The 20,789-nt window shown below is 45.1% G+C and overlaps 1 protein-coding gene across 1 annotated transcript; it reads left to right on the forward strand.

Annotated features, from left to right (window-relative positions):
• The first annotated feature begins 3,692 nt into the window (after positions 1-3,692).
• On the forward strand, positions 3,693-13,036 carry PRSS23 (serine protease 23). The gene is made up of 2 exons (XM_019450037.2): positions 3,693-3,825; positions 11,485-13,036. Exon 2 carries the CDS (start codon positions 11,498-11,500, stop codon positions 12,632-12,634), a length of 1,137 nt encoding a protein of 378 aa, XP_019305582.2. The 5' UTR covers positions 3,693-3,825; positions 11,485-11,497; the 3' UTR covers positions 12,635-13,036.
• The last annotated feature ends 7,753 nt before the right edge of the window (positions 13,037-20,789 follow it).

Consider the following 20,789-nt stretch of genomic DNA (forward strand, 5'->3'; position numbering starts at 1 on the left):
AGGGACAGAGCGGGGGGGGGGGGGAACAGAAGATCTGAAGTGGGCTCTGCACTGACAGCTGCAAGCCTGATGTGGGTCTCGAACTCACAAACTGTGAGATCATGACCTGAACCAATGTTGGACGCTCAACTAACTGAGCCACCCAGGTGCCCCCAAACATGTTATTTTAAATACCCCAAAGTTTATCCCTAAAGGTTGACATGACTTCGGGTGATTTTTTAACAGCAAGAAAGATAATTAAAACTTAAAAAAAAAATGTGATGAGTCAAAAAGATGGCAAAAGAGTGAGACAGACTGGGCAGAAGTCATAGCTGTGTTACTTAGTAGTATAACAAAACTGGGTATCTTACTCAATCACTCTGAACTTCAGTCTACTCATCTGCAAAATGGGAACAATCCTCATATCTATTTTTCTGTTTGTTGAAGGTTGCATGCAATAAAGTGTACTTTACACTATTTGGCAGATAGTATGCATTGAATAAGCAATAGCTATAATTATGACACTTCAGTGCTAGTTCTTCCCCCTTCATTCACCCACTGAGTTGCTCACTTACACAGTGCAGGAACTCAAAGAGATAAGGCTTAGTAAAGACTTGATCACATCTTCATCTTTTGAGCTCCACCTCAAATTCTATCACTTCTTGGAAGCCAGAGTAGGAATTCATGATTCCCTCTTCCATGTTCTCTAGCTAGAAACTGATCTGGCCTATATCTCACTTGCTCCTGTATCTGATTTTTTGTTTATTTCGATAGCATACCTTCTTTGGGGCGAGGGAGATCTGCTCTCTCTTTCACAGTCACTTTATACAGAGTGGGCACTCAGGAAATATGGGGGCCTTGCCCTGAATGCATTTGTAACACTTGAATTGCTATGTGCATGAAAAGTATTTGAGAATTATAATCATGGATTTGAACTGAGTTCTTAAAATGAAGTGAGGACCTTGGTTTTTCTGGTTTCGTTTTTATTTTGGGGGCTGGAGAGTGGGGCAAATACATAAGGAAAAGCAAATATCTAGGATCAGCATGAGGACATCTGCTATTTACACAGGACATTTACCTTGGAGGCCAAAGTACTCTACAGATCTGTTGTTGGTATTCTTGTGGCAATTGCCATGATAACCTAAGAGGCATGTAGTATCCCTTCCTTTCACTATCGAAACCCCCAGGAAACAGCACAGTGGGCGGCACTTGTTCAAGCCCTGAGTTCCTGTGGGTCATCTGCAGTAAGAGCTTCTTTGGGTAGGGAGCATTAGACTTGAGACTAGCTGTAGGAGTGGCGATAGGAAAGGGATGTGCTCTTGGGTCCTTCTGTGCCTCAGTTTCTCTCTCTGGACGATGGGAATAACTATCTTATTTTCTACCATCCTATCTCCCCAGATTGGTTGCAATGTAATTTTTATAACTGCCAGGACAAAGGAGCAATGAACGTGGGTTGAGGTTGTGTCAAAAGAGCTGGTTCTGAACCAGAGCTAAGGCACATTCTTTTCACGTAACAGATGTAACACTGGCTAATACTTATTAAGGGCTTACTATGTGTCAGGCAGCGTGCTAAGCAGTTTATGTGTATTAATTCACTCAATTCTTAAAACTACCCTATGAGGTAATCTCCATTCTACAGAGGAGCAAACTTAGGCACAGAAAGGTTAAGCCAGAGCTACACAGCCAGGAAGCAGCAGAGCCCAGGCTGTTCTGTCTTCCTGCGGCTCTCTCTTTAACTTGGTACCTACCACTATGCTCTGCGTGTAACAGGTGCTCGATAAATATTTGTTGAATTGGAGTAAAACTAATGAAACTCAAGCATGCTTGAGAAGTCCCTTCTTTCTTCTCTTCCTTCCAGTTCTGACCCCAGCTCCTCTATTAAGGAAGGTATTTGGCTTTTAATGCAGTGTCTCCCATTGGGAGCTACAGACCCTTGGAGATCCATAATGCGTGTTTTTCATAGTTTTCACATAAAATGAATATAAACACATTGGCATAACGATCTAATACCAAGAAGTGTCTTACAGCTTCAAAGTCTATGTGTGCTACGCCTTGGGGCCGAGAGTTATAACTTTACCCATTATGCTAATAAGAAAGGAATAGCAGAAAGTTAACCTCTAAATGGTATAATAGAGTCAAGTGAAAGCCAAATGTTATAATGACAAAGGATGTGAACAGAGGTGTGGTAGCTGCAACTGAGGAAAGATGAGAGAAAACTGTGTCAGTATCTGACACCTGACACAGCATGAGAACTGACAGAGCCAGACACAACTCAAATGTACCCATACCTGGGCAGTCAGTACCACATGATGCTGGTAGTAGTCGAGTAAACATTGCTAATTTAATGTTATTGTTCTGGGAGGGGATTTCATATTTAATTTATAAACTTGTTTTGGCTTTATTCCAGAATTGTTCATAAGCTGTAACATAACATTATATCCAGTTTAATGTTTATATAGGTAACGTTATAAAAGAAACTAAGCCAATACTGGGGAGGCCTGAGAACATTTTGTCTCTAAAATAGCAGAGGATATATCCGTTTCTCTCACGTTTGAGAAACAGAACAGCACTTGCTGGGGGCTTTCCTGTTTAAAATTGCAAACACAAAATCATTAGTGTACCCTTAACACCCTGGTGTGAAATAGCATGTTAGGCCCTCCCTTTCTGAGAGCTTGGACTTTGATGGGAGAAAGGACAGCTAAGAGGCCTGAAAGAAAAAATGTGCAGAGGCAGGTCATTAAAACTCTGTAACCTTCAGTTCCTTCTCTCTAAAACTGGTTATCTGCAACTTGGCCGCAAGGATTTATCTGTAAAGCTGGTTCATAGAAGGCACTCAATAAATCGTCATCTCTGTTAAATACTGATGTACTTGGGAGTGAAGAGGAAAGCTCTAGCCCTAGGTTCCTATATGGAGTGGTCACCGGCCTGGCTGGGGGAGACCCGGAACTTGGGCTCCCAGCAGCGACTCAAGGAAGCAGGCCCGCTGGGCGAGGAGGTGGCTCCACCAGCTGGTGCCCCTCTGCAAAGCTGAGGCGGTGGGCTCACCAGCCCGCCCGCCACTCGGAAGCCACCCAGCCCTGCTGTGCCCCGGACCCTACGCACCCACCGAGCGCCGAAAGGGATGCCAAGCTTTGCTGGTCCTGCCACCGGGACGCAGCTTGGCGTTCCTCAGAGGAACTGCGTGACGGGGAAGGAACTCGGTCATCCCCTAAAAACTCAAGTGCACAGATTTTCCACAATTCCTCAATTTGCCGAGGGGCTCCCCACGCCCCAGGTGTAGCCCGAGTTCTTAGCGCTAGGCTGGGGTTGGGGGACCACCTTGGGGGGCACCCAAGGTCTTCGCGAGCAGGCAGCTGAGTGCAGGCGGCGAAGGCCCGAGGCTCGCTCCGGAGGCTGCGCCCGAGCCGCGGGGGTGCGCGGTGCCGGAAGGGTGAAGGCGCGCGGCTCCCGGGCCGGGCGGGCCCTCCGCGAGACCGGCGCGGACTGGCGCGGAGAGGCCGGGACCGGCGCCAGCCGCCGCAACGCGGGGGCCCACCTGCGCGGACCGCACGGCTACCCCGGCTTGGGGGAGGGCCTGAGGCGAGGGGCGGGGGCGGGGGCGCGGGCAGGGTGCGGGGGTGGGGGGCGGGCGGCGGCCGCGCGGCTTCCCCGAGGCCGGAGGCGGGGCGGGCGGGCCTCTCCAGGCGCGGGGGGCGGAACCGCCCGCTGCCGGCGCCGCTCGCCCGCCCGCCTGCTCGCACTCGGTCGCGCCGCGGGGCAGGCATGGGAGCCGCACGCGGCCTCCCGGCGCCCACACCTGTTTGAACGGCGCGGCGAGCCGCGGCCCGGGCGGGCTGCTCGGCGCGGGTGAGTGCGGGCGCGGGCTGGGGGCACCGCCGGAACGCGCGGGGAGCGCGGCGCGGAGAGCAGCGGGACAAAGGGCCGGTGCGCGCGGCTCGGGGTGACTTGCGGGCTGCGTGCGGGGGGCACCCGAGACCCCGCCGGGCCGCCCTGGGGGCTGGAGGGCTGGGACCCGGGCTGGGAGCTCCGCGGAGACTCCGGGGCTGCGGGGCGCTAGCATTCACGCAGTGTCACCGTGCAGCGGGTGGGAAGGACGGATTGGAAAGTGCTATCTTGGATGCTGGGTGGGAGTAGGGAAAGAGCCGGCTCTGGGCAGTTTCGCCTGCAGCTGGACTGTGACAACACCCCCACCTCCCCCGCACGCGCACACCCGCACCCACCACCACCTCTTACTTTCTTTGAGTTTTGCATGTGTGTGTATTCCAGCATGATCTGAGAATTAATTTTTAACTCTGGGCACGTGATGATGAACACATCCTAGCCAGCAAAGAAAGGGCAAGCAAACACAGGTTGGGGATTAGGATAGGATCTTTTTTCTGGAGCCTTGGGTGATGACTGCGTGCTTCCCTGTAAACTATCTGTGAACTATCATCGTTGTTGGAGGCAAATGTTTCTTCTACGGCCTGTGGACATTCATCCCGAGTTAACTTAGATAAAAGTTTGAAAAGTTTAAAAATTGTTTTAAAAGAGGAGGGAGAATAATTATCTCGATGAGGGAAAACCACCATTCCCCTCCAGAATACAAATTAGGGTTGCTTTCCAACATCTCTCGAAAAAGCAGCTGATAAAAATCCTGGGTGTTTTATTGTCCTTTCGGGGACACCCACGGAGACTTTAGAAAAAGAAACAGCCCCTGGCTGGTGGAACGCTCCAGGTTGCTCAGGATCTGTTGTTGAGATGGTCTGGCTTCCCTCAGCCCCTGAGACGGAACATAAGGAGTCCCTACGTGCTCCTCAGGAGCAGATGGGCCAGTGGCCTTGCTGGAAGGGGTTGAATTTATAGTTTGAAGTCAGCTGTGGCCAAAAGCATAATGCCAATTAATAGAGGGTATTTACTGCACTTGTTTCAGGATCCTCCTGGTGTCCAAGACGTTTTAAACAGGCGGTAGGACTCTGGGTCTCTCCACAAGTCTGACAGGAGTAGATTGGAGGTGGAGTGGGGAGAAGGAATTTAGGAGATGCTACAAAAGCCACTATGTTTACTTGGGAAAGTTTGGTGGTAGGCACACCTTCGGCATTTGAGTAACTTGCTTCACCTGTGTTTTCCCCACTTAAAGAGTCAGGAGATAACTTGTCATGCTTTCCTGTGCCTGAACTGAAAAGGAAGCTTCCTAGGTAACTAATAGGGATCCTATTTTTGTAACACTGACAACTTATTCAGTTAGATGGTGAATATGGGTGCACTTTTCTGTCTGTAGTTTAAGTGCCAAAGTGCCCATTAGTGGGTCTGAGGACATTACTGGCCCCCCGTCTGCAGTGTTTAATAGCCTCAAGTTCTCCTGCATGTTTCTTCTCATTGATCCCTTAGGATTCAGTCCACCAGGCCTTATTCATGCATAACTCCCCCTGACTCTGGGGAATTCACATCTCCTGGTCTCACCACTGAATTTTATACACTCTGTTCTTGTTCTGTCACCAGGTTTGTCCCAAGCTCACCAGGATAGTTCATTTTGCCTAAAATCTGAGAAAAAGTTAAACTTCGTTTGACCACAAGTTATGTTTCGGGTGGCTGGGCTTGTAAACGCCCTGCATTTCTTTCCTGTACAGGCTATAATTCTTAAACCAGTATGTGATTAGGTCTGTTTTCCTTTAACAGGTTCTGTGACTCAGGAAAATGAGAGCAAGCCTGGCTGCAGAGGGTTCACAGAGCTTTGTTCGTTTTTAGGTATTTGCTTTAGGAATTAGCATGGTTTCACTGTTCAGTATTCCTGGCCACAGATTCCATGGAAAACCCTTTGTTATCCTTCCAGATGGTGTCCAAAACTTTTATCTCTACAGACTTTCCCACTGTTTGTTTCGACATTACTGTTTATAGTGGTCACAGGAATTCATCTGTTGTACAATAGAGAATGTATGTCCTGAGGATTAGATTTTTTTTTTCTTTTGCCCAGCACTTGTTTGCTGTAGGAGTTAAATCCTTCCCCCAAACTCTTGCCCTCTTGAGGAGACCTGTGTTGTTGCAGTTTTGAAAACTAAGGTGCAGATCTAGGACAGAGAGGTTCCAGTGTCTGGTCTCCAGGCAGATAGATGTTGTTTGTACGTCTCTGATGATGTGCAAGGTCCCTTCACCATAAGATGATTAGTGGACCGTGAAGCAGCAGCATCCTCATAAACTATAAATATTTGTAGACAGTGGACAGCAGGACAGTGGCTCCTATTGAGTGATGAAACACAGAATGTGTAACTCTTTTGCAGCAGATAGACAGAGCTGGAATAGTTTCTGTATTACTAAACATGGTAATACACCTTAACTTTTCATCCTGTTTGTCATTCAGGCGATACATGAGGATACTTAGCTGAGAACTTTGAAAGATAAGGGCACCTGGGTGGCTTAGGTGGTTGAGCGTTGGACTCTTGATCTCAGTTCAAGTCTTGATCCCAGGGTCATGAGTTCAAGCCCTCTGTAGGGCTCCACACTGGGTGTGAAGCCTACTTCAAATAAATAAATATATATATATAATCTTTTTAAATGTAAAAAAGATAATTATATATGTGAGGAATCTTTAGCCAATAAAAGCTTATTTCTAGAAATGAAATGTTGTAGGCCTGAATTTTCTTCATCTGGATTTATATATAGTGAGGCTAAGATTTGGAAATCTTCATTCTTTTTTTTTAAGTATACATATTTTCATCAGTTCTATTTGGATAAAGTTATTCATTTGTGAAGGCAAGAGAGAATTTAAAGTTATGTAATCCATCAGTTACCTTTCCAATAATGAGATTATTAATGTTTATTTATTTTTTATTTGAGAGAGAGCCAGGGAGAGGGGGAGGGGAAAGAAGGGGAGAGAGAGAGAGAGAGAGAGAGTGAATGAATGAATAAATAAATGAATCCTAAGCAGACTCCATGCTCAGCCTGACTCGGGGCTCGATCCTACGACCCCTGGGATCATGACCTGAGCTAAAGCCAAGTCAGAAGCTTAACTGACTGAGCCACTCAGGTGCCCCAAGATATGAATGTTTTTATTCTTTCTGTTTGCATCCCAGAGTGTTTGTTTAAATAAACTTAAAGGGGCATAGTGCAGACTTGCTTTGAGTTTATAAAAATGGAAACTAATTGTGTCCTGGGAAATTATTCAGGAAATTATTATCAGGTGAGTTGAGAAATTAATGCAAAACTATCACCCTAATTTTTAAGTATCATGGTTATCGTTGGTGTATTAATAATGGGAAAGGGGTCAGGGTAGGGTGTGAATGCCTAGGGAAAGGGCCTTAGTGGGTGAGGTTTCCCCCTCACACTTTTCTGAGACAGCACACCCAACCATTCTTCTACTCCATTCTTGAAAGCTGCCCTCTGCTGGAAGCATTTGTTTTCTTGGCCAACTGATGAGGGAAATCTGGTCTCCCAGATAGGCGAGAGATTAACAAGATACATTTTCCTTTTTCCCTCTACCTCCTTCCTCTTTAATTGTGTGAAAGTAAGCTCCTGAGCAGTAAAGGATGGTGCAGACCCTGTTTGTATACAACACGGTGCTTGCCCTGGACTTTTGTGACCCTGGAAAATTATAAAATTAGAGAATCCCGGGCCTGAAATGACCAGCACTAAAAAGACTAAAGAGATCATCCAGTTCAGGTTGCTATTCAGAATAGTTTCTAAACTACCCTAAACACACATTTGAATAAGGGTGGGGGGAGCAGCTTATAAAGTTTGTAACCTTTAGTACAGGTGTCATTTTAAACCCATTAGGGAGCCTGAGAATGGACAACTTTATCTCCCAATTTACAATCAGTTATTTAAATGCTATTAGATTGTACACCTGAAGCTTATATGATATTTCAATAAAACTTAAAACTTAATCAGTTGGAATAATTTGACCTGAATTAGTCTGCATTAATTTCTAAATCTGAATTAAAGTCTTTTTAATGCAGTTTTATAGTTTTCAGAGTTACAAAGAAAATTTAATCAAGATATGAAACATCAGAACAAGGTCTTATCACAAAAGTTAATGAGTTTAAGCAATAATATAGGAACATTGGGGACAATATTTCAGACTACTAGAAATTAGTGTTTTTGAGGTACCTAAGAAGTTTATCTCTAAAGGATTAAAGCTTCAACCTACCCTGTTGGTTTAGCAATCCTTATAGATGGCTGACTTCTCCTTCACAGGCTACATGATCAGAATTTAAGTTGTAAGGGGTCTGAATTAGTAATATTATTTAATTAATATTGGATATTCTACCTAGAATATTTTGTGAGTTTATTTATTTATTTTGAGAGAGACAGAGACAGCATGAGCAGGGAAGGAGGAGAGAGAGGATCCCAAGCAGGCTCTGCACTGCCAGCTGCAGAGATCCAGCCGGGGCTCCAACACTTGAACTGTGAGATCATGACCTAAGCTGAAACCAAGAGTCCATTGTGTAACAGCTGAGCCACCTAGGTGCCCCATCTACCTAGAATATCAATATTCGATAGAGAATATTCATATTCTAATAATCTGCAGTAGACTCTTTAGCATTCTCTCCCAGCGTTCTGTGATTTGTAAATGACCCCAAAGTTCCTTGGCACAGTTGTCTGTCATCTCTCTGAGGAACAAATTTGATCCTGTATGTTGGGAGGCTGCACTGAAGTTGTGGCTACTGAGAGAGCCTAGCTGACTGCCCAGCCCTCACACCCGGGAAAAGACTTGTCTCCATTTCTCCAGACCCACTAGGTTCCAAAACATTTTTTTTTTTTTCTGTTTGAAAGACAGACATTAAAAAAAAAAAAAAGGCCATAACATCACTGTGAAATGAAACACGCTTCAAGGACTTTGAAAGCATTTTTTAAACAGGCTTGCTATATAGGCAAAGCACTTAGAAAAGTGAGATTAGAGTTAATTCTGCCTAAGAGGAGGATAATTCATTAAGATAGGGTTCCTAGTCAAATATATTATTTTAAAGTGTGTTTGAACTAGTTTCAGACTCTTTCTTGCCATTCTCTTCCCTGACACCCTTGTCAATGGGTGTTTCTGTGTTGGGTTAAAGACAGATGGCACTGGAGCAGTTCTGCTGCAGTAGATAGTCCAGACTCTGCACTCCCAGGATCCAATTAACACTTATATTTCCGATTGAGATTCGAAGATGCAGGCTCTAGATGATGAGCATATGAGACCAACACGTCTGCTGCTCAGTGTCAGCAGGCAACAGCATTCTCCGTGTTAGTCAAAGGGAGGAGGAGGTGGCGTGTAGGGGTCCAAGACATGGCGCTCCTAGTACATATCACACTTGGCAGGTATTCTGGTGTGGGCGGTGTTTAGTTACGCGGACAGCAGCTTACATAGAGGAGAGGCTGTCCAGGACCTGGATATGTTTAAGGACTGGGTCCTCAGCCAGAATTTGGGGATAATCAGACACAGAGCCATCTCCTGAAGTTTCCTTAAGGGTTGTCCTCACCACACCTATCCCACCCCCGAAGTCCCCTTTGGGGAGGATGGCTTTACTAGCATTAGCATCCCCTCCCTCATCTACTTAGAGCCTTTAGTCAGGATTGTATCCACCCCCTCACTCCCCCCACAACAAGCACGTGCAAACACCTGTATGCGCACACACATGTGCCCTATGGTTTTAAGGATTTAGAGAAAGAAGTAGATGTGTTTCCTCCCTATAGAAGGGCCCAGGGACTCTTCCTATCTGGAAAAAGAGAAAGAAACAATTTCAAACAATCAGGAAGTCCCAAGGAATTACCTTTTCCAGGAGCTCATTCCTTTTTTAGCCCATCCCTGTTTTCTCTGACAGAAGTGGAATCAGAAAGAAAGAATCAAGCAGAAAGGTCTCAGCAGTGGTTGGGGCAAGCTCGCTTAGTGACGTTGGGAGTGTGGATTGTCATGCTCAGCTGGTCTAGATCAGATCAGTGGGATTTTCCAGTTTGATGTGAAAGAAAGCAAAAGGCATCCAAAAGTTGCAGGCAGGTCTGTACTCTCAAAGAGGAAGAGAAGGGGGATGAGAAAATGGTTTCTTCGTCACTCCTGCTAGGTAACAAAGCCTCTGAGACCTAACCCCTGCTTGTCCTTTTGGGAATGCCTCACTGTGAACAAATTACTCCACCTGCCACGTCAGCTTCTCCTGAACAGAAGATTCACAGCTAGTCAGAGCCATCCAGTGCTTGAATACTTATGAAAGTACTCCCAATCTTGTTTTTTATTGTTATTTTTCTTGTGGGATGATTGATCCAGATCTTTCAACATACACGTCAGGATAAAATCCAAACTCCTTCATTTAGTATACAGAGCTTTGCACAATATGGCTCTTGTTTGCTGCCCCACCATGCCCTTTCTCCCACCCTTGCTGAGCTAAACACAATAAATGTCTGAAATGACTTCCACTGTTGCATGTCTGTGTCCTTGCATACTGTTGTCCCCTCTAAATGTCCCCTTCATTCTGCCTTATGTTATCCACCTTCTCTTTACCTTCAGCACCCGTCTCCAGCATCACCTCCCCTGAAATGGCTCCTCTGTTCTTGTAACTCCCCACACCTGGATTTCATGCCCTTTCCCTGAGTTACCACATCATCCACATCCATCTCTGTCATTAGCACTCAGTGTGCATCATTCAAAACTGTGGGGTTTTTTAGCCACGTTAATTCATTCACTCTTCCATTGGTACAAGTATTCATTCAATAAATTTGTTCAATAAGTTTTTGTTGAGCGCTAGCAGAAGCCCAAATTCCAGTGATTCGGATGAGCCAGGAACATAGATACAAACACCTGAAAAGTAACCAGCAGTAAAGCTCACAACGTGATGACAGAGGCAATATTAGAGCTTCAGATCTTTGACAGAGATCCTGATAGTATACAACCAAATCCAAAGGAAGGAGGAATAGCTTGATTGTTAGAGACCTGGCTACTCTGGAACTAAATTTATAGTAGTTAAGTTTGTTTTAAATTCATAGAAAAAAAAAGTCTCGTGCCCTCTTTGGAACCACTGAGATGAATCCCAGTAAGTGTTATACTGTGGAGGTATAACCTTCCTTGATGCCCGGGTCATTCAGTCAGCTGCGTAATTTGAATTTACATGAGCAAGTTGCTCTGAGGATTTTCCAAGCACATGCTGTACTGAGAATGAGCAGAAAGAAGGAAAGAAAGGCAGGTGGATCGGGGATGCAGGAGAGGGCAGAAATTTAGAATCCAGCCCAAAGAAGTTTCAAAATTACACAGAAACTGGGGCTAGTCAAGCAGCTCATCTGGGGATTAATGACGTTTGCACTCCGCCTCCCAGTTGGCCATCACTGGGGGCATCTTCAACACAGAAGGGAATGAACACCCATTCATTTTGAGCACGAAAAAGATGTTCCCAGGTCAAGACTTTGTGTTGTAAGTGAGACCATTATCTAGGGATTCATCTCCACACCCTGATTCCTGGGACAGTTCACAGATTTGGAAACAATGACAGGCATGCTGCCGGGCTGTTTCCTCAGTCAGTCGGTGCCGAGCCCCTTGCCCTCCTGACCTGCTTATCTTTGTTCCTACAGAGTGGTGCTCAGCATGGCGGGGATTCCAGGGCTCCTCCTCCTCCTCCTCCTCCTCCTCCTCTGTGCTGTGGGGCAGGTGAGCCCCTATGGTGCCCACTGGAAACCCACTTGGCCTGCTTACCGCCTCCCTGTGGTCTTGCCCCAGTCCACCCTCAACTTGGGCAAGCCAGACTTCGGGGCTGAAGCCAAATTGGAGGTGTCCTCCTCATGTGGACCCCAGTGTCACAAGGGGACTCCACTGCCCACTTATGAAGAGGCCAAGCGGTACCTGTCTTATGAAACGCTCTATGCCAATGGCAGCCGCACCGAGACCCAGGTGGGCATTTATGTCCTCAGCAGTGGTGGGGGACAAGAGTCTTCAGGAAAGTCTCGGAGGAAGCGGCAGATTTATGGCTATGACAGCAGATTCAGCATTTTTGGGAAGGACTTCTTGCTCAACTATCCCTTCTCAACATCAGTGAAGTTATCTACAGGCTGTACAGGCACCCTGGTGGCAGAGAAGCATGTGCTCACAGCTGCCCATTGCATACACGATGGGAAAACTTACGTGAAGGGAACCCAGAAACTTCGAGTGGGCTTCCTGAAGCCCAAGTTTAAAGATGGTGGCCGAGGAGCCAACGACTCGAGCTCAGCCATGCCGGAGAAGATGAAGTTTCAGTGGATCAGAGTGAAACGCACCCACGTGCCCAAGGGCTGGATCAAAGGCAATGCCAACGACATCGGTATGGATTATGACTATGCCCTTCTGGAACTGAAAAAACCCCACAAGAGAAAGTTCATGAAGATTGGGGTAAGCCCTCCTGCCAAGCAGCTGCCGGGGGGCAGAATCCACTTCTCTGGTTATGACAATGATCGACCAGGCAATTTGGTGTACCGCTTCTGTGACGTTAAAGATGAGACTTATGACCTGCTCTACCAGCAGTGTGATGCCCAGCCCGGGGCCAGCGGGTCCGGGGTCTATGTGAGGATGTGGAAGCGACAGCAGCAGAAGTGGGAGAGAAAAATTATTGGCATTTTTTCAGGGCACCAGTGGGTAGACATGAATGGTTCTCCGCAGGACTTCAACGTGGCTGTTCGAATCACCCCTCTCAAATATGCCCAGATTTGCTATTGGATTAAAGGAAACTACCTGGATTGTAGGGAGGGGTGACCCAGGGTTCCTTCCTGACGGCACTTAATGGTCTCCATGTACTTATTTTAGGACAGGCCAAATTTTGTCATTGGTGTGTGTGTGAGTGTGTGTGTGTGTGTGTGTGTGTGTGTTTGTGTAATGTGTCATAATTATCTTTTACCTAATTTTTAAAAATTGCAAGATGACTGGCTTTATTTGAAAACCGGTTTGTGTATTATATAGCATTTAAACAGGTTAAAGGCATTCTTTTGCATAGAAGTGAAAAAAAAAACATGCTGATGTTTGGGATGATAGGGAATATTTAGCAATTAAGTTAATCTTTTAATTTCTGAGAACTTTGATTTTTATTTCATCTGAACTTGTTTCAAAGGTTTATATTAAATATGTGGCATATGGGAGATATAAATTCTTAAATTCTTATGTGTGTATGTATGTGTATTTTTTCCTGAGATTCCTCTTGTATTTTTTTTTTAATGCCTAATCATTAATGTTTCCAGATGGCAGTATTCCCCACCCATACAACCCTTAGGAAATTTCACGATACTTCTTAGACAGGCAGGTATACTATTTTTGGATTTGGAGGCATTTACACCGTAGTCCTTGACCAGTAAAATAATTTGTTAACTATATTGGTACACATCTTAAACTATATCTTACAGTAAGTCAGTATCCCCAGCTGCTTTCAGTGTTGAAATCATTCTCTCCTGAAGACTGTTGCTCTGCTTTTGGGGAAGCCTCACAATGTGGCCCTGTCACCTTTGTGACACAACAGAGTAGGCAAGATCGTTTATGCCAAGCCTTCCATTTCACAGGATTTTACTCACATTTCTGAACTAGCTATTTTCCAGAAGACAATAATCGGGGCCTAATTAGAACAGGCTGTATCACTTCCCAGCTAACGGTTGTGGTCACACAAAAACAATCATTTCATTTTACCCCTGGAGTATAGCACATCTCATGTTTTATCATTTGGATGGACTGATTTAAAATGAATTAAATTCCAGAGAACAATGGACGTATTGCTTGGCAGATGTCACAACAGAATAACCACTTGTTTGGAGCCTGGCACAGTCCTACAACCTAATCAAAATTATTCTACATAGTTTTCAGTGTGGTTTCAGGGAGCTATGTACTTGTGCAGCTTGGAAGCTTTCCTCTTTTACTTATTTTATAGTAAAAATACTGGGATGGCGCTTTAAGAAAAACCCTATAGGACATTTTCCCCACTAGCTTTAAAAGGGCCTCTTTTACTGGGATGCTTTAGGCTACAGGCACATATGATCAAGTACAGTGGCAAAACTGGAAATTGGGAGAATGAGAAGCAGATCAGAATCACCACTCCAGTCAATGTCTTTATGAATGTCTTATCAATATGATAATCACAGTTTCTAAAGCAAAGAATTTGACTTATTTTATGTTTTCATTTTATGCATCTTAGCCTGAGCACATCTTCTGAATGGATCAGTGGAGAAAAAAAAAAAGCAAATGGATTATAGGGCAGATGTTTGCTGGGCTTATACCTTAGGTAACGGCCTGGCTTGTGACTATTTGTGAGGACATTCAGATACAGCACTGATGCTTAGATATTCTCTGTGTGGCTTTTGGTTTGTGTTTCTTGAGCTTTTCGGAAGAATAATCCTGAAAAGACACTGAAGAAAAGTACAGTCATGGTGCTTTCTTCAAGTCACAAAAGAAATACTATGCGTAGCAAAGAGATGTAGGACCCGCCAGGATTCTTCTGAGCTCCAGTACAGTTTGCTTTGGAATCTAGCAGGAATCTAGCCTGAGGAAGAAGACAGTCTGCATCCCTATGTTTGGTATTTGGGGCGGGGGTGGGGGTTGTTTTTGCTTTTGCTTGGTGTGAAAAGAAGTTCACTGAACACACAGAACTAATTAAAAAAAAAAAAAAAGATGCTCCTTTTGTAAAGCACCTGATTTCTTGATTTTGATTTTTTGCAAAATTTTGGATTTGGAGGCATTTACACCATAGCCCTTGACCAGTAAAGTAATTTGTTAACTATATTGGTACACATCTTAAACTATATCTTACAGTAAGTCAGTATCCCCAGCTGCTTTCAGTGTTGAAATCATTTCTCTCCTGAAGACTGTTGCTCTGCTTTTGGGGAAGCCTCACAATGTGGCCCTGTCACCTTTGTGACACAACAGAGTAGGCAAGATCGTTTATGCCAAGCCTTCCATTTCACAGGATTTTACTCACATTTCTGAACTAGCTATTTTCCAGAAGACAATAATTGGGGCCTCAGCAAGGGTAGGTAATGGCAGAAAGTCAAAATAATATCAGTGTTTAGTTCACAAACAGGTATAATTTACTAAAGAATAGCACCATATGTTCTGTACAACATAACTCACAGGTGATAAAATAACCCTAAATGCCCAGCTTTTCAGTGGTGACGAGAAGCATGGTATCAAACCTTTGTGGATTTGAAATAAAAGACAAAGAAAGGACTCTCACGATATTATTAATATAATTAGTGTTTTACATGTATTAGTTATACACTGTAAGGGTATATTCCTAGTGAGACGAGTAGAACAACATTCCTAAAATGTGTGCCACGAAAACTCATCCTTCCAGATTTCCTACTGCAAGCAAAAAGGGCACCATCATCAAGGAGGAGGGAGATGCCTCCCAGTACTCCGTCTCCTTATCAGGGATTGCATTGCCTATTTGCCCTTTGAACACTCTAAGAAGTCCTGTAGTAAAGAGACCTGTTCATGTTTTAAAATCAGCATGTCAATAAAGATCTTCCATTACTCAACCCTCGTTTTCTCACATAATGCCCATGAGCAATTTCGTGTTCTAATAACTACATCTTGGGGATCACCATAACAGCCCTTGCTCAAGGTGATGGTGTGGAAAGTATGATGAGACCCTAGTGGCATCAGATATTGGTGTGTTTGGGGTTTAACCAGAACCCTGTATCCAGATTCGGAAATGCTCTGAGGGTAAAGTGGGAGAGGATAAACTTGCAAATCACGTGTCGCGGAGAGTCAGAAAGTTATAGCAGAATTAGGGATACTTTTTTCCCATAGACTTTATTCAGAATTTTGGATTTTAGAAAGAAGCTAGTCCAAAAAAGAAGAAAAGAAAAGAAAAATAGGGCTAAAGAGGTAAAGAAATAAAGAGGTAAAATAGTGAAGTGTTATACGTAGTTTTTTCTTTTTTGGGGGGGGGCAAAAATGAATTTAAAAAAACTGGAAAGTAAATTGGAACATCAAGATCATGTTCTTCTCTTTCTGTGACTCTGTCTACCTACTCAGTATGAGGACAAGTCCCCAGTGATGCTTGGGTCAATATTTAAGGTAGTGACTGCTCTCCAAAGCCTACCAGAGTCTTTGGTCCAGATCTTGTTGAGGATATCAAGCCTACACCGGAATGAACAGCTTCTATTCCATCTACCATGTGCTACTGAAGGGCAAACAACAGCCATCCAGGGTGATGGGGGTGGGAATGAGGGGTTCTGCCTGCGTCCTCAGCACTGCCTCTCTAAGGGCTGCTTAAGGGGCCTCAGCCAGTGAGTCTAGCAGTCGGGCCCTGCACTGGTCTGCCTCCCCTTGCTTGGTCTGAGTTCTCCTTTCATGCCTGGCCCTTTTCTTAGTCATTGTCGTCAACCAGCTCAAGGATGCCTTGAAGTTGCCTTTGTCAATTGATTTCTATGGATATTTGGGAAAGTGGCCATTTAGTTTCTCATCCAGAATGGAGCTCTTTGATGATTGAAAAGGAATTCTGTGAATAATGAGGCTAGGGCAGCAGGCATTTCCCAGCTATGCCTGGGGAAATCCAGCATGTCTGCTCACTTTAACTTGGTAAGCCCTTCAAAGCGCTGTATGGAAGGAGTGCAGACCGACAGCCATCCTCAGTAATCTCGGAGGGACTGGGGCAGCAGCTCCCCGAGTGTCTCGTCTCTGCTTCTGCTGTGGTTCCTACTGCGTGCCTTCTTTGCTTGGATCAGTACTCTGAGGGCCTCCAATAGGGGAAGGGCATTTAAAAATCCTTTGGGGACGCTTGGGTGGCTCAGTTGGTTGAGCGTCCAACTTTGGCTCAGGTCATGATCTCACAGCTCGTGAGTTCAAGCCTGGGCATCGGGCTCTGGTGCTGACAGCTCAGAGCCTGAAGCCTGCTTCAGAGTCTGTGCCTCCCTCTCTCTCTGCCCCTCCCCCACTCATGCTCTCTCTCTGTCTCTCTCTCTCAAAAATACATAAAGATTAAAAAAAATCCTTTGGATGAGATGGTGTCTAGAGTAGCTAGGTGGTAAACATGGGCCATTCCTACCAGATAACACATCTGTTTTTAGTCTGCTATTGGCCCAGAGAAAGAAAGAAACCAGCTTTCAGGATAAGAATAAACAAGGGTAAGAGCTAGAACTGCAGACTGGTGTGGGAACATAATGGCCTTGGAGTTGGGCAGACTGATTCCATAGTTGCCTTTTGGCGAATAAATTTCAATGCAATTTAAGGCTTAAAACCCTCCTCTCTGATTCAAAGATCCTCTCTCTTCTAGGTCCAGCTCCTTCAGTGGGCTGGGGTGGAGCAGAGGAAGAGGGAAAGGGCAAACATCTGTGTCCTCTCCTCAGTGGTTGCTGCTTTTCAGGTAATGCAAGCTCTTCCATCCTCCTTAGCTCTTACCTCTAGTGATATAACCTTCTGCCTCCTGCTGTTGGGGTAGACTTACCTGGCAGACAGCCCTCTGGAGTGGTGAACTAGCAAAATACCTCAAGCCCAGGCTTGCTACACATGAGCTACTCATTGGAGATCAGCGTGTATGGGGAGAATGTTCCAGGCTGAGGGAGCTGGAGTGTGAGGCCCCCTAGCAGGAACAAATTTGGTCTGTTCAAGAGGTGAAATGAGTGAAAAGGATTAGAAAGTACAAATTGCCAGCTATAAAATAAGTAAGTCATGGGGACGTAATTACAGCATGGTGACCATAATTAAAAATACTGTATTGCATATTTGAAAATTGCTGAGAGAGTGGATACCAAAAGTTCTCACCACAGGAAAAACATTTTGTTGTAACTACGTATGGTGCCAGATATTAACTAGACTTGTGATCATTTCACAACAAATACAAATATATAATTATTATGTCATATACCTGAAACTAATACATCAATTATACCTCAATTTAAAAAAGAAAAAGAGGGGTGCCTGGGTGGCTCCATTGGTTGAGAATCCACCTCTTGGTTTTTGCTCAGGTCAGGGTCACATGGTTTGTGGGTTCGAGCCGCACGTTGGGCTCTGTGCTGACAGTTGGAGCCTGCTTAGGATTCTGTCTCTCCCTCTCTCTCTTCCCCTCCCTGATCCCTGCACACACACACACACACACTCTCTCTCTCTCTCTCTCTCAAAATAAACATTAAAAAAAAGAGAGAGAAAAAGAATGACACTCGGGTTTGGGGTCCAAGTATCCAGCTAGATTCCAGGTGCCACTTGCTGAGATGGGAATGACTGGGGGAAAGGACTTGGTTTGGGATCAGGGGAATAAAAATCAAGACTTTTTGTGTTGGTCATGTCAGGTTTGAAAGAATAGACACGCGAGTGGAGATGTCAGGTAAGCATTGCAATTGTTGCTTGTGAAGCTCAGTAGAAGGATCTTGAATCCGCATGTGGCATTAAAGCCACAGAGTAAGATAACATCACTAGGAGAGAGAATCGGGAGGATGTGTCGTGAGAAGAGGGCTGAGGACAGAATCCTGGTCCACCAACATTTAGAGGTTGGGTTTGTGGAGGAGGAGGAGAAGGAGGCAGCCCAGAAGCTGGGAAAAAGAAGCCAATGAGGTCAGAGGAAACCCAGGAAAATGTGGTCTCACAGAAGCCAAGAGAAAAGAGTCTAAAGCCGAGTGGGTGAGGAGGGAGGGCAAAGGGCTGGGTTGTATTTAGAAATCTCCCTCTGCCTGCAGTGGGCCAGGCAGCAGCGTGAAGGGCGGGAGACCAGGGAGGGGTCACCTCATCCTCCAAGCAGAACATGACCTTATGCATCTCTGGGCTCCCCACTGTGTGGGCACAGGCTGTGCTTCCTCAGTGTCTGACATGACTGATTAACTGAACCCTCCCGTGGAACCTTGAGACAGCTCTGCCTGTAGGAGGTGCAAGGATCCAGGGCCACGCCCTCCCTGGGGGAGTCTGTGCTTGGAGGGGCCAGGAAAACATGGGCTCAGGGAGGCCGAGGGGTGGCTGTCCCCTCCTGCCCAGCCTGGTGTTTGCTGAGGGCGGAAAGTGCAGGATGACTCTTCAGTGTGGTATTTGTGTGTGTATGTGTGTGTATCAAGTGTGTAAAAACACCGAGTTTCTCTTAGTCTTGATTTATGACTGCCCCCTATCTTCAGACTTTAAAAGGACTAAGGCACTCTCTTCCATAAAGAGTTTTGAGAAGCGTCGAGTTCCACTCCAGTGAAGCAACACTGAAGCGCTTCTACTAGAGAGAAAGAGGAGAGCTCGGAAAATGAAATAAACAGAGCGAGTGGCTGAGATTGGAGCCGCAGCCATGGGAACAGTGCTGGCTCCACTAAATTGTCTCCTTGGGAGACACCTTCTCGAAAAGGCCAACCCTCCCCACCCCCTGCCTTGGACCTTCTTCCTTCCTTTCCCTGCTTCACTGTCTCTGCTTAGCACTAACCACTATATCACATGCTCTTATGTATATTTCTCTTGTTTTTAGAATGTAATTTCATGAAGGCAGGGATTTATATCTGTCTTACCCCCATACTTAGACCAGTGCCCGGCACACATGCTCTCAATACATAGTTTTTCAAATGAATGATCAAACAATCCCAGTAGCTTCGTAGAAGCTGTAATGCCATGCCCTGGGGTTACTGGGCTTTGGATATTCCTTGCATCCAAACATATCCCAGAATAAAACTCTTGTGATGTCTTGTACGTGTTCTCTTTTAGCATGTATTACATTGCTGCTATTTATGTGTTTGTCTCTCCTACTAGACTATAAATTTTATAAAAGTAGGGGCTGAGCCCTGTTCTTTCCTGTATCTTCCATTGCCTGGCCCCTGGTCCTGCACAGGAAATATTTGGTGAGAAAATAAATGGATGTCTGTTATGACTTAGCCTGTGGCCCAAAGACTCCTTCCTCTCCCACGCTTCATAAGTAATCCGGCAACATGTCCCGCGGATGTCTATGCTACCCATCTCCTCTCTAGCTCCTCTGCCACTACCCTGCTTCTGTCCCCCCATCCTCTCTTCTTTATACCATTATAGTAGACTCCAAGCTGGATCTTGAGCTCTCCTCTAGCTACCCAAGGCATGTTTTAAAGGAAAGACCTGATCAGGTCACTCACTTATGTGTCCTATTGGCTAGCTTTTGGCCCCTAGAGGATAGCGCTTAGTTTTCTTAGCCTCAGATCTACCACCTAATCCAAGATGGTGGTCATGTTTATCCTCCATTGCTCCCCGGTCATACAGCCTGCTGTCCATCAGTCTACACCAAATGCATCTATGTTTTCAAGCTTCTCTCATTGCCCAAGCACTCCTCCTCTGCCTAGGTTGCCTTTCCCCCATCTCTTCAATTATTGAATCATTCGCTTGTTCATTCAGCAATAAGCCCTTCTTGGTGCCACTCTGCTCACCCTGGAGCTGCAGAGACAAATGAGACACACCCCTTTGCTCGAGATGTTCATGTGTCTTCTTCTTTGGAAGTCACTGTAGTCATGGCTTTTATTTTACCTCCAACAGTGGTACAGCTCAGTGACTGTTCTCTCTATAAGAATATTTTTAGTGTCAGTGAAATGGAATTGCCATGTTGTAAATGGAACTAATTGAATGGTCCTCTCACATTTTAATCTTTGAGTTAGATTGTCCTGCCTGGTTTCTTTCCTAGGATTTATTAATATTTGGTCTACATCCAGTTTCCTGATTTTGAAAATGCCATGTTTGGTGAACTAATATAGCTTAAGCATGACTAATGTCTTCCGTGGATAAGCCATCTTAGACACAAGGACATTGTCCTTTAAAAGTGATACGTTTAACCACTCCAGGATATTTGCCAGACTGGCCAAACATAGAGTTAAAAGAGCCCATGGAAATGCCACCATCTTTTTCTATCATCATAGGAAAAATGTGTTTGTTGATCGACTATATCGTAATATGAAGAAGAATTCATTCAATTCCATTATTACATTTTTATTGACCAGCTTCTTATTCCTCATTA

This window comes from Panthera pardus, unplaced genomic scaffold (assembly GCF_024362965.1).
Source record: "Panthera pardus isolate Hobbes unplaced genomic scaffold, ASM2436296v1 HiC_scaffold_12, whole genome shotgun sequence".
Classification (NCBI taxonomy): Eukaryota; Metazoa; Chordata; class Mammalia; order Carnivora; family Felidae; genus Panthera; species Panthera pardus.

Bases quoted from the DNA above. Each gene is read 5' to 3' on its own strand.
- PRSS23 (XM_019450037.2), top strand. From the start codon at position 11,498: ATGGCGGGGATTCCAGGGCTCCTCCTCCTCCTCCTCCTCCTCCTCCTC.